The following is a 13,095-nucleotide window of genomic DNA, read 5'->3' on the forward strand; positions in this document are numbered from 1 at the left end:
ATAGGAAGGCTACTGACTTTGGCATGTTGATTTTGTATCCTGCCACTTTACTGAATGTTGATGTTGAATTAGTTTTTCTGTGGAGATTTTGGGGTTCTCTATGTATATTATCATATCATCTGCAAATAGTGATAGTTTGACTTCTTCTTTTCCTATTTGGATTCCTTGGATGTCTTTCTCTTGTCTTATTGCTCTGGCTAGGACTTCAGTATTATATTGAAAAGCAGTGGTGAGAGTGGACATCCTTGTCTTGTTCCAGATCTTAATGGAATTGCTTTCAGCTTTTCACCATTGAGAATGATACTGGCTGTTGGCTTGTCATAGATGGCCTTTATGATGTTGAGGTATGTTCCTTGTATCCCAAGAATTTCAAGGGCTTTTATCATGAATGGGTGTTGCACTTTGTCGAAAGCTTTCTCAGCATCTATTGATATTATCATATGGTTTTTATATTTCTTTTTGTTGATGTGTTGGATAACGTTGATTGATTTTCGGATGTTAAACCATCCTTGTGCCCCTGGAATGAATCCAACTTGGTCGTGGTGAATTATCTTATGGATACATTGTTGGATTCTGATAGCTAAAATTTTATTGAGGATTTTTGCATCAGTGTTCATTAGGGAGATTGGCCTATAGTTTTCCTTTTTTGTGTTGTCCTTATTCGGTTTTGGTATTAGTGTAATATTGGCTTCATAGAACGTGTTTGGTATTGTCCCTTCCTTCTCAATTTTTTGGAAGAGTTTGTGAAGGATAGGCACTAATTCGTCTCTGAATGTTTGGTAGAATTCATTTGTAAATCCATCAGGTCCTGGGCTTTTGTTTTTGGGGAGGTTTTTAATTACCATTTCAATTTCGCTGCTTGTAATTGGTCTGTTTAGGTGTTCTATTTCTTCTTTATCTAGCTTTGGGTGATTGTAGAGTTGTAGGAATTTGTCCATCTCCTCTAGATTGTTGAACTTGTTTCCATATAACTGTTCATAGTAGTTACTGATTATTCTTTTGATTTCTGCTGTGTCCGTTGTGATTTCTCCTCTTTCATTTATGATTCTGTGTATTTGTGCTTTCTCCCTTTTTTCCTTTGTGAGCCTGGCTAGGGGTTTGTCTATTTTATTTATTTTTTCAAAGAACCAGCTCTTGGTTTCATTGATCTTTTGGATTGTTTTTTAGTTTCAATTTCATTTATTTCTGCTTTGGTTTTTATTATTTCTTTTCTTCTACTGGTTCTGGGGTTTTTTTGTTGTTCTTTTTCTAGATCTTTGAGCTTCGAGATTAGGTTGTTTCTTTGAGTTCTTTCTTGTTTCTTGATGTGAGCTTCTATTGCTATATATTTCCTCTTATTACTGCTTTTGCTGCATCCCATACATTTAGGATATTGGTGTCCTCCTTGTCATTCAATTCAAAGAATTTTTTAATTTCTTCTTTGATCTCCTCGTTAGTCCAGTGGTCTTCCAGTAATGTGGCTTTTAATCTCCATGAGGTAGGATAGTTCCTTGCCTTCTTTTATGATTTATTTCTAGTTTGATGCCTTCGTGGTCAGAAAAGATGGTTGGTATGATTTCAATCTTGGTGTATCTGTTGATGTTTGTCTTGTGCCCCAGTATGTGATCGATCCTGGAGAATGATCCGTGTGCGCTTGAGAAAAATGTGTACTCCGTTTTTTTTGGGTTTAGTGTTCTATAGATGTCTGTTAAGCCCAAATGCTCTAGGTCCTTATTTAGAGCTTTAGTTTCTTTACTTATTTTTTGTCTTGTTGATCTATCCATTGTTGATAGTGGTGTGTTGAAGTCTCCCACTACATATGTGTTTTCTCTGATGTCTGTTTTCAGAGAGGACAACAGTTGTCTGATATATTTTGGTGCTCTTTCATTTGGTGAGTATATGTTAATGAGTGTTATTTCTTCTTGAAGTATTGTCCCCTTAATCATAATGTAGTGACCATTGGGGTCTCTTTTTATTTTTTTGAGTTTGAAGTCTGTTTTATCTGATATAAGTATAGCTGTTCCTGCTTTCTTTTTTGGCCCATTTGCTTGTAGGATTGTTTTCCATCCTTTGACTTTGAGCCTATTTTTATCTTTTGTAGCTAAATGTGTTTCCTGGAGACAGCAAAAGGTTGGGTTTTGTTTCTTAATCCAGGCTGCAACTCTGTGTCTTTTTATTGAAGAGTTTAGTCCATTTACATTTAGAGTTAATATTGATATGTTAGCATCTGTATTTGCCATTATGTTTGTCTTTCCTTTGATTTTATTTATTTATTCTTTTAATAACTTTTTTTTTTGGTCTTCTTTCGTTGTTATTCGTCCCTCTGAGGTTCTGGCTTTAGGATTCCTTGTAGTATTTTTTGGAGTGGGGGTTTAGTCGCAATGAAATTCCGGAGTTTCTCTTTGTCTGGGAAGGTCCATATTCTTTCTTCATGGAGGAAAGAGAGCTTTGCGGGATAGAGTATTCTTGGTTGGCATCTGTTTTCTTGGAGTCTGTTGACTATGTCCCTCCACTCTCTCCTTGCCCGTAGTGTTTCTTCAGAGAAGTCTGATGTCAGCCTGATTGGTTTTCCTTTGAATGTTATCTGTTTCTTCCCTCTTGTCAGCTTCATTATTTTTTCCTTGTCCTGGATTCTTGGGAGCTTTACTATTATGTGTCTTGCTGTGTTTTTCCTTTCGTCGTGGAAGTTTGGTGTTCTTCTTGCTTCTTGTATATCAATTTTCAGCTCCTTCTTCTCATTTGGGAAGTTCTCTTCAATTATATCCATGAATATTTTCTCTGTTCCTACATCTCTCTCCTCTCCTTCTGGAATTCCTATAACTCTTATATTTCCTTTCCTCATGGAGTCAGATAGTTCCCGAAGTCTTTCTTCATTCTTTTTCCTTCGTACTTCTCTTTCCTTTTCTGTTTTGGTTCTTTTATTTCTGTGTCTTCAAGATTACTTATTCGTTCTTCCATTTCATCTATTCTGCTTTCACTGCTTTTCCCAGAGTTCTTTAGTTCCTCCATTAATTCTTTGATCTCCTGCATTTCTCTTACTTCCCTCTTTAGGGACTCAATTTCCTTCTTCTGATCTATCACTTTTTTAATCATGGCAATTTTAAATTCTCTTTCTGGAAGGCTCAGAAGTTCTTCCAAGTTGCTGTCGTTGCAATCTGGGGAGTGGTTTTCTTTTTGTGGTGTGCTTCTTTCCTGAGGAGTTTTTAGGTTGCGTGTGGTTCTTCTACTCCCTACTGTCTGTTTTCTAATTTGTCGTATGCGTTGGGACACTGTGTTGCTCGGACTGACTGACATCTTGGGTGAACTTCTCCGCTCCCCTCTGGCTCTTCCAGGAGCCATCTCTGTCTTCTGGGGGAGCTTTCTGCTGGTTTTAGGCAGTTTTTACTGAAGAAATGTCCCTGTTCTCAAATGGCGAAGCGGGATGCAGTCCCTGCGCCTCCGGTTTCAGGCACACTCTTCTGCGCACCCGGTCTGCCCAGGACGTGGGTGCCTGCTCCCTCTGTGGGCTCAGACTGCTGGTCGGAAGGGGCCTGGCGTGGAATAACTTCCCGGCTGGCCACTGGGTCCTCCAGAAACCTTCTGCCCTTTTCAAGCAGTCTTAAGAAATGTCCTGTTTTATAGGGTGTTAGTGACTTTTTTTTTCCTGGTCGCTAGGTGGCGCCAGAGATCTCTCCTATTGTCCTTGGGGGGCTGTTTTTCGCCTCCCCCCACCCCGTGGGACAGAGAACAGAGCGGGAATGGTAGGGTACACCTCAACAGCTTTGGGGTGCTGTGTCTGCCTTGTGCCCCACCGTCGTGGAGAACCCACGCCCCGAATTTTCGTGCCCCGGGTCTCAGTTCAAAGCCCTCAGTTCCAGGACGCGGGCTGTAGCCCAGTTCAGTGGCGCGGGAATGGCGCCTTTTGCACTGCTCCCGTGCCTGGGCGCCTGGTTCCTGCTCACTCAGGGAGGGACCTTCACCTCAGTGAGGACCTCCGTGCGTCTCCCTGCAAGCCTAGGTCGCAGGCGCGGGGACCTGGGCAGCCGCGATCCAGGTCTGCACTTGCTTTTCAAGCGCGGCGCCGAGCGAGCCTTTCCCGCGCCAGCTTACCGGCAGCCCGGGCTGTGTGCGTGTCTCCCGGGGTCTTTGTTCTTCTCTAATGGCGCCCGGAGCCGTTCGCTTGCCGCTGCCGCGGCGAATCCTGCAGGGTTTGCCTCAGCTCCCGTTCACGGGGTGTGGTGGCTGCAATAGTTCCTTTCCACTCATGGTCCCGCTTGCTATGTCGTTTGTTCTTGTGGGCCGTTTTGGTTTGTTGTTTCCTCCTCTCTGCCAGTCGGAGAGTGCCGCCTCTGTGGGCGGGGGAGGGGAGCAGGGTTCTGCGCTTCCCTCCCTTCTAGTCCTCTTTTATGGCCAGTTTCTTCTTCGGGCAGTTCGCTGGCGTCACCCGTTTATCTTCCGTGTCCCAGTTCTCACTGGGACCTGCCGCTTTTCCTCCCTATTCACTTTTTTTAATGGGAGATCTTACTCGCAGTGTCTCCTCGCCGCCATGTTGCTCCGCCCCCTCCCCTTCTACTAAATTTTTATTGCAGTTGTTCTATTTCAATTTCCTTTAGGTTAAATTATTTGAGATTTTTATTTTTTTTCCTAATAGATTGTATTTCTATTAATATTCTCCTTACTACCACACTTGCTGTATCCCATTTCAGATTCTGATAACTTGTGTTGTCATTTTTGTTTGTCTCCAAGTATTTTTAAATTTCTGCTTCAATTTCCTCATTGACCCAAAAGTTATCCAAAGCATTTTTTAGTGTCTACATGTTTGAGGGTTATGTAGTATTCCATTGTGTATAACCCATCTTCCTGATCCACTCATCTTTTTGAGACCACTTCAGTTGTTTCCATAACTTGGCTAGTGTAAATAGTGCTGCCATGAACATAGGAGAGCATTTATTTACCTCCAAAGTAATGTTTTGGTATTCCTCAGGTAGCTAGTATAGTGGAATTGCTGGGTAGTAATTAGTAGATTTATTTTCGATCTTTTGAGAAATCTCTACACTCTTTTCCACAGGGGCTAGACCAATCTTCATTTCCACCAACAGTGTTTGAGAGTTTCCTTTTCTCTATTTCTTCACCAACACTTAATTGTTTCTGGTCTTTTTGATAGGCATCATTCTCACAGGTGTGAGGTGATAACTCATTGTGATTTTGATATGCATTTCCCTTATGATAAGTGATGATGAGCCTTTTTTTCTTGTCCCTGTTGGCTATCTGTCTGTCTTCTTTGGAGAAATGCCTGTTTAGCCCTTCTGCCCTTTTTTTTTGATTGTGTTATGTTTTCTTTTCATTGAGTTATATGAAACCTTTGTAGATTGTAGATATCAGCCTCTTGCCAGATGTATGTTGGTTTATCAGATATTTTGTGCCATCCCATAGGGTGTCATTTTGTTTTAGTGACAGATTTTTTTTTTTTTTTGCTGTGTGCAATCCTTTCAGTATTCTTTTTTTTTTTTTTTTAAAGCAGGTTAAAGATGCTTTAATGAAGCCAAGGTCATAGGTCCATGTAAAGATTATTTTTTTATTTTATGTACTTTTTGCATCTTAATTGTTTATATTATCTTTTGCTTTTCTGGCTATTAGAACCAACTCCACAAAGACATCACTGAAATGAATATCATGGAGTGTTTTGCCTATGTTTACTTTTATATATTTTGTGGTTTCATGATGTATATCCAAATCATTTGTCCATTTTGCTAATTTGTGTTTGTTGTGAGATAATGGTCTAGTCTTATCCCAGTTCAGTTTTCCCAGTACCATTTATTAGACAGATTTTCCTTTCTCCATTGTTTATTATTATCAATTTTATTTATTAATAATACTATTATTAATATCATATGAATAGATGCTAAGAATGTATTTGTTAAGACTCATTAACCATTTATAATAAAACCCCTAAATTAATGGGATAGATGGAACATTCCTCAGTATAATAAAGGCAATACATGACAAACCAAGAACTAACATCATTCTCATTGGTGAAAACCTGAAAGCTTTTCTACTAAACTGATATAAGAGAATGATGTCCACTTTTAGCACTACTATTCAATATAGTATAAAAGGAATCCAAATTGGGAAAGAAGAAGTAAAGCTGAGTTTACAATTCAGATTAGGAAACTAACCTTGAAAGTCAGGCAGTCTGCCATCTGCAGTATTCTAGCATATGGACATTTGACTGCATTGACTTGACATCCTCAGTTGTGGGTAAAAGGGATTTAGTGTGGTATTTCAAAACTTCTTAGACAGGATACTCGAGTACAAATGAAATCTTGCTCTGTACTCTGGGCAGTCAACCATGTAGGAGGGTCAATTGGTCTTGGTGAATATAGAGTTGTGCATACTTAGGGGTGGGAATCTTGGGTTTGGGGCATAGTTTAGAAATCAGTGTCCTGGTGTAAGATGATTTTCCCATCTCCTTTAACTTTCATTTTTACCCAGTGCTATAAAATTTATCTTACACTTTTGGTAACCAAGAAATCTTCAATGTTGGTGGTAGTAACTGCTTCTAGTAACAAAATGTGAAATGCCTTAAGTGTGCGGGACCTGGGAAAATACAGAGAAACATGAAGATACCTCCCAGGAATGGACAGTTTTCTGCCATAAAGTTGGCAAACATTATTAATATAGTAGGGAAGGGAGCCAGCCATAAAGTTTCACACTATCAAGGAAATAGAAAAGAAAATTAATGCATCATATACAAGACTATAAATGCCATTCTCCTTTATTGTGCTGAATATATTTATATTATAAATATGTATATACTATTTTAAAAATACTAATAATGTTATTTACTGGTTCACTTATGCAACAGATCTTCTCCACTACAAATTCGTGAACTTAATTCTTGAGATTAAGGAGCCACTGTGATAATATACTGTAATTTATTTTCAATAGTGGTTTTTTTTTTTTCCCTCCCCTAGAAAGTCCTGTTAGGCTTATTATTAGAGTAAAGCAACAAGGAATTTTTTTATTCATGAGTTTTCAATGGAAAATATATTTTGACATGAACTGAATTTAAGTGGCAACTTGATAATAGATAATTTTAGGAGATTGCTAAATGTTCCACATAAGGATTAGCTCAGATTTTGTTATGTCATGATTGTACTGAAAAGTGCTATGTGGTCATAGTAAATTGTCACATACTGTGCTTACATAGTGAATGTTCTTGCTACTTTTGATCTACAGGAGAATGACTCAGGCACTTTGGATACAGTGGGCGCTGTGGTTGTGGATCATGAAGGGAATGTTGCTGCTGCTGTCTCTAGTGGAGGCTTGGCCTTGAAACATCCAGGGAGAGTTGGGCAGGTAAGTAACTATAGAGTTTTTAAACTAATTTTTCAAGTTAAAACAATAAATTCTAGCTCAGAATTTTTTAACCTAGTAAATTTTTTTCTTCAGAAAAAATAAACAATATGTTTTTTAATGTTTGTATCGTATAATTCATTAATAAAATACATTTATAAGATTCCTTGTAGTAATCGGGTACTTTCTGATCTTTACAATTGATAATCCTATGTTTTACTGCTTTCAACAGATTGGGTAGTGGCCTATACATTTAGTAGATTTAATAACTGTGCAAATTTAGTAGATGGTGAAATGTGTGTTGATTTTTTTTCCTTTTTTTTTTTTTTGTAAATGTCACTCTTCTGGAACAAGTACTACCTGACAATATGGTGATTTGCTTTGTAGATGGGAAAGTAAAGTTAATTATATTTTGTATTTTGTTCTTTGAGGACTACATTTGACCTTAAAAATCTCTTGCCTAATTAAGCATTTCAGCTACTTTATAGACTACCAGTATTTCACGTCACCAATACATGATGCCACTCAAGAATCTAGATATACAAAGATCCTAATTTATGTGTAATGTTCTTTTTAAAAAGATTTATTTATTTATGCATATAAGAACTGGGGTACAGGCTAGAGGTGCGGGGCGGGGGGTGAGAAGATTCACCAGAGACAGAGCGGGTAATAGAAACAGGCAGATTGACTGAAATACAGTGCTGAGGGGAGCAGCGGGCGAGTCAGGAGAGGTCAGGAGAGCTGCACCATGTGGGTATCTTCCTGGCTGGGAATCAAACTCATGCTGCAGCAGCTGTGGATAGCTTCATAGGTTGCGTCTTAACCTCTTGCTCCACCGGGGGGCCCTGTGTGTAATAGTCTAGTTGACTTGGGCATCGTCTTCACCCACTTCCAACCTATAGTTCGAGACTGAGAATAAAATTCAGTAATCCTATTGATCTAGTAAGCTTTCTGAGTACTAAGTGATTTGGCTTGTTACTTATGGGTTTTATAAATATTTGTTGGGTGAAGGTGAATTGGACATCCTCATGGGGTTTGTCAAAGAAGTTGTAAGGGGTGTATGTAAAGTTCAGTGTTTGTATTTTGTGTTACATGTGGAGCATTCTTTGGCACGCTCTCAAATTTGAAGAAGAGTTAGTATCACAGTTGCTTTGGACACAGTGGTAACAAATGCTTAGAGTGGGGTTATCCGATTTATGGAGGATATCTTTGCAAAGTCCCAAGTCATGTTTCTAGATCTGCCCTTTATTGTAGACAAACAGCCTACAGTCCTATGGGGTAAAGGAAAAGGTAAACATAGTTAATTTTATGCTTCTCTTTGCCTTATATACAAGGGGTTTTTTATGCTGATTACTCAACATGCATACAAACTTTGAATTCATTATAGAAAGTCTTTGTCCAGTCATGGTATTTTTCCACTATATAAAACCCTGTGTATTTTTCAAGTTTGGAATAAGAAAACTAAATTTGGTGTATTAGATTTGAATGTCTTGGTGGTGAAGAAGAGAGAAAAACCAACAGAACCACCTTCATTACATTGCTTCCTCATTGACATTTGTTTATTTTGGTAAGCAAAATAGCAACAACAGAACCAAGGATTCTTCTGACTGACATATGTTAGCAGGATATTGCATTGAACAAACTTGAAGTCATTCTGCCACTGCACATGGAACTGTTCTGGAAATAAACAACACGTCTGTAAAGTGTACATGTTGATTTGCTGCACTTGGCTAGTTTATGATAGGCATTTAAATTGCTTATCATAGTTCCTTATAACAGATATAGCTCGCATTCTTTTGCTGTGTGCCAAAGACATGTTCATTCATACTATCCTACAGCACTAAGACTGTAAGAGCTGAAAAACCAGGGAAAGGATGTCGAGGAGAGGAATAAAGGTGCTTATAGGAAAAATGCAGGCACTTAATTGGATTATATTGCTTGGCTAGAGTTGTAATAAATCCAGAAATTCATAAATATCAGATGAGAGGTAAAGAACTGTTCTTGACAATCACGACTAAAAGAAACAAAATGCACAAGAAAATTATATTTAAAAAAACGAAGTAATTATTTAAAAAATGTGCTGAAACTGGATACTTTTCAGTACATTTTAAATGTACAAATGAACTATTTAAAAATTTTAGCATATTACCCAGCTCTAGATATATAATACCAGTTCACATGGTGAAATGGCCATTTAAATTAGAACTCATTTACTTCTTTAGCTTACCATAATAATTGGAATTTACAACTGGGACATAAGAAAGGAATTATTATATTCCACTACTCCCACAGCCTTCAACATACACACACATATAGGCAGCTGAGTTTTGTGGTTAAGAGTGTAGACATGGATTTAGGTAAACCTTTATTCTAATCCCACCTTCCCACTTAACCAGTCTCTTTACAATGAACAATTAATTCAATATCTTTAAGCTCCACTTTCCACAATTGTTAAATGGGGATAAATAGCTACAAAGTTCTAGAAGATTAAATGACAAAAAACATTTGACTTGCTTATCATAGTTCCTTGTAACAGTTAGAGTTAGTATTCTCTTGCTATGAGCAGTAGGTATGTTCATTCACATGACCTACAACACTCTGAGCTGGATATTTTTATTATCCTCCTTTTATAAAAGAGGAAATTAAGACTCTAAGAATATTAGATAGTAGTAATAATGAAAGTTTCATTCATATAATCTACTTTTATTGCATGATAGTAATTTTAATAAAATTTTAATAAAATTCTACCACCAAAAATAAGTGAACTTATTTTTGAAAGAAAGAAAGAGAGAACTCTAGATCATAAGATTGAGGGGAGATGACATAAAGGGAACTTACTTGGAGAGAAGAAACAAGAGTAAGAATTAATGATTTTGTCCCCTATAAATAGATGATCTCCACTGAGCTTTTAAGAGGTATTTTTGTGGTCTTACTATTTTTAGGTCAAGATAACTATGGGGAATAGAAAGGACAATAAACTAATGTTCAGGGGTGTTTTTAGTGAGGCAAGAATGATCTCCATGTGAAGGGATCACATGTTCTTTGAGACTTTGGCTATACTAGGTAGTACAAGTTAAATTATTCCAGAAATTTGTCAGTTTTATTCTAAAATCCATATGCTTAATCTCTTCGTGAGGAGTTTCATTTGTCACACTGATGCAGCAATCTTCTGTATTTTAGAAGTGTAATGTTTGAAAAGGCAATAATAGGTTTTCTGTTTTCTGCCATATTGAAATTGTAGTGTTCTGTTCTTCATTCTATTTTTAAGAGGGCTATCATCAGTGATAATTGGGGATGGTGACTGTAGGTCATATGATAATGGGAGATTTCATCTCACACATCCCTATTTGTCTTTGTGCTAGCTAAGAGTTTTTCTACTTCTGTGTCTAAGGATTGAAAAAGTTCAATTGTGATTCATCTCCCATTATCAGAGAATTACTGTGGATAATAAAGTGATGAATCCAGACATCCTGGATGTAATTATTGGAGACAAAATAGGAATGATTGTCATATTCTTTTATAAAACTATACTGGGGCCTCCCTGGTGGCGCAGCGGTTGAGCGCCACGCTGCGAAGCTGTCTGCAGCCTCTGTAGCGACTGTTCGATTCCCTGCCTGCTAGGGAGAACCCCACAAGGCGCAGCAGAACTCTCCTGCCTCGACCGCTGCCCCCCTCAGCAGTGTCTTCGCTCTGTCTGCCTGTTCTGCTCCCTGCTCTGGCTCTGGTGAATTCTCTCACCCTCCCGCGCTTCTGACCTGTACCCCAGTTCTCGCATAAAATAAATAAATAAATCTTTAAAAAAAATAAAGAAAACAAAAAAAAATAAAACTATACTAGTTTATTGTGTTCCTGGTTATTTCAGACATATAAATCTGCTTTACCACCTCACAGTATGATTAGCTTTAACAGATATTTTTTGCATTCATTCTTTGCATTTGAGTGACTCCAGTGGTGATCCCTTTGTTATATAACTTGAGTTCCTCTTGTGTCACCCCATGGGAGGCATGGAGAAGACCTGCCTAGAGTATGGCAGGAGGATCAACTCCACCTCAGTCCCTGAGGGCCCTGGTTAATAATGCTGATTGCTGTTTCAACCCCCATAACACTCAGTCAATCTAGGACTGTCAGTCAATCCTGACATCCAAGTTCCCCAAGCAATTTGATATATGCCTAATTTGAAAAATACTATATATTTTTTTAAAGATTTATTAATTTATGCATACAAGAACTGGGGTGTAGACCAGAGGTGTGAGGGGTGAGAGGATTCACCAGAGAGTGGGGCACAGAACAGGCAGATCTACTGAAATATACTGCTGAGGGGAGCAGTGGGAGAGACAGGAGAGGTCTGCTGTACCACATGGGTTGCTCCCTAGCAGGCCTGGGGGAACTTGTGCTACAGTGGCTGGCCATAGCTTGATAGCACTGTGTCTTTAACCCTTGCACCACCAGGGAAATCTACTGAAAACTACTATTTTAAGGCAACCACAAAGATTTCTTGCTAGAAGATCAACTATTTACAGTCCTCAGTAGGGGGAAAATATGTCAAGAAAGGAAAAAAGTACTGCTGGTGAGAACATATGAGACTTTTGCTATTTTGTGAAAACTTTTAGGTTAATAGTGTAACTAAAAATATAGTTTTGGTAGTGTTAAAACTATTGATTAAGTAGGTATTAGACAATCTCTAATATTATTGTCTACTTGATATACATTATTATTGTTGGACCAGGTTTTATTAGATTGGTATGAGTTTTTTCTCCTGTTGAAAGCTATTTCTGAAATATTATATTTATCTGTTTTCTTTTTCCTAGGCTGCTCATTATGGATGTGGCTGCTGGGCTGAAAATACCGGAACATATAATCCCTATTCCACAGCTGTGAGTACCTCAGGTATTTGCTGCTTACATGACCATTTTTCATAACTTCAACCTTGTAGGTCATTTAATGATTGAAAACAATGTTTATATAAATGCAAGAATGTGTTTAGACACTACATAGACTGGGGTTAATGCATGTAATCATTATTTGTGGGGCTTTTAAGTGTTTTTTCACAGTTTATCACAGTATAAATCCTTTGCTAACATTTTCACTACAACCCTGCAGTTAACCATAACTTAAAATTATACTTTTAATGGACTTTTTTCTTTACTGAATAGTGGTAGTGTCAAAGTTAGATCACAAAGGATATAAAATGTATTTCAAAAACTAACAGATAATCGCTTGTGAAAAATATTGATATAAGTGCATTTCAAAATGTTAGATTGTGGCATCTGCTCTTCTAACTACATTTTCAGTAAAATGTAGGTCCTCTTTTTGTATTGGTCTAGAAAAGTCCTTATTTAGAAGTCTTTCTCTCTCTCTCTCTCTCTCTCTCTCTCTCTCTCTCTCTCTCTGTATATCTGTGTGTGTTGGGAAGGGTGAATTTTATTTATTTATATTTACTAAGATAACAACATTGATTTGTAGCAGTGTAGATGACTCTGAGGTATAGGATCATTCCTCCTCAGACATATGTTACCATACCATACCCACTACCATTGTACCCATAACTCTCCACCATAGTCCATTAAGCCCCCTCCTTACCCTGCTCATCATGGGAGGAGCAGATTTTAATGGGTACAATAGTTGTCTAGATCCCCATTTTTATAGGCTAATGCCAGATATACTTGACATCTTTTCTCTTAATATGGTAATACCTCTGTTAACAAAATAATATTGTCATATCATCTCTCAACTTACAGTCTTAGGCTTTTCTCTAGATTTTATCAGGAGGGTGGATAACTA

At 37.9% G+C, this 13,095-nt stretch overlaps 1 protein-coding gene across 8 annotated transcripts in view; it reads left to right on the forward strand.

The window, feature by feature from the left end:
* TASP1 (taspase 1) overlaps nt 1–13,095 on the forward strand; it is a 219,268-nt gene that overhangs the window by 80,877 nt on the left and 125,296 nt on the right. For 5 of the 8 annotated variants that reach the window (XR_005122133.2, XR_005122135.2, XM_037494547.1 and 2 more), the window contains 2 exons: nt 7,198–7,317; nt 12,123–12,201. Coding sequence is in view for 6 of the 8 variants with exons in the window: in XM_037494547.1 (XP_037350444.1) it covers nt 7,198–7,317; nt 12,123–12,201 (199 nt within the window). In the remaining 2 variants the exon portion in view is untranslated. The remainder of the gene's footprint in view (nt 1–7,197; nt 7,318–12,122; nt 12,202–13,095) is intronic. The other 3 variants (XM_037494570.2, XM_054696273.1, XM_054696274.1) reach the window with 1 other exon arrangement.

The sequence above is a fragment of the Talpa occidentalis genome, unplaced genomic scaffold (genome assembly GCF_014898055.3).
Source record: "Talpa occidentalis isolate TD23 unplaced genomic scaffold, MPIMG_talOcc4v2.1 talOcc4.10, whole genome shotgun sequence".
In the NCBI taxonomy this organism is placed as follows: domain Eukaryota; kingdom Metazoa; phylum Chordata; class Mammalia; order Eulipotyphla; family Talpidae; genus Talpa; species Talpa occidentalis.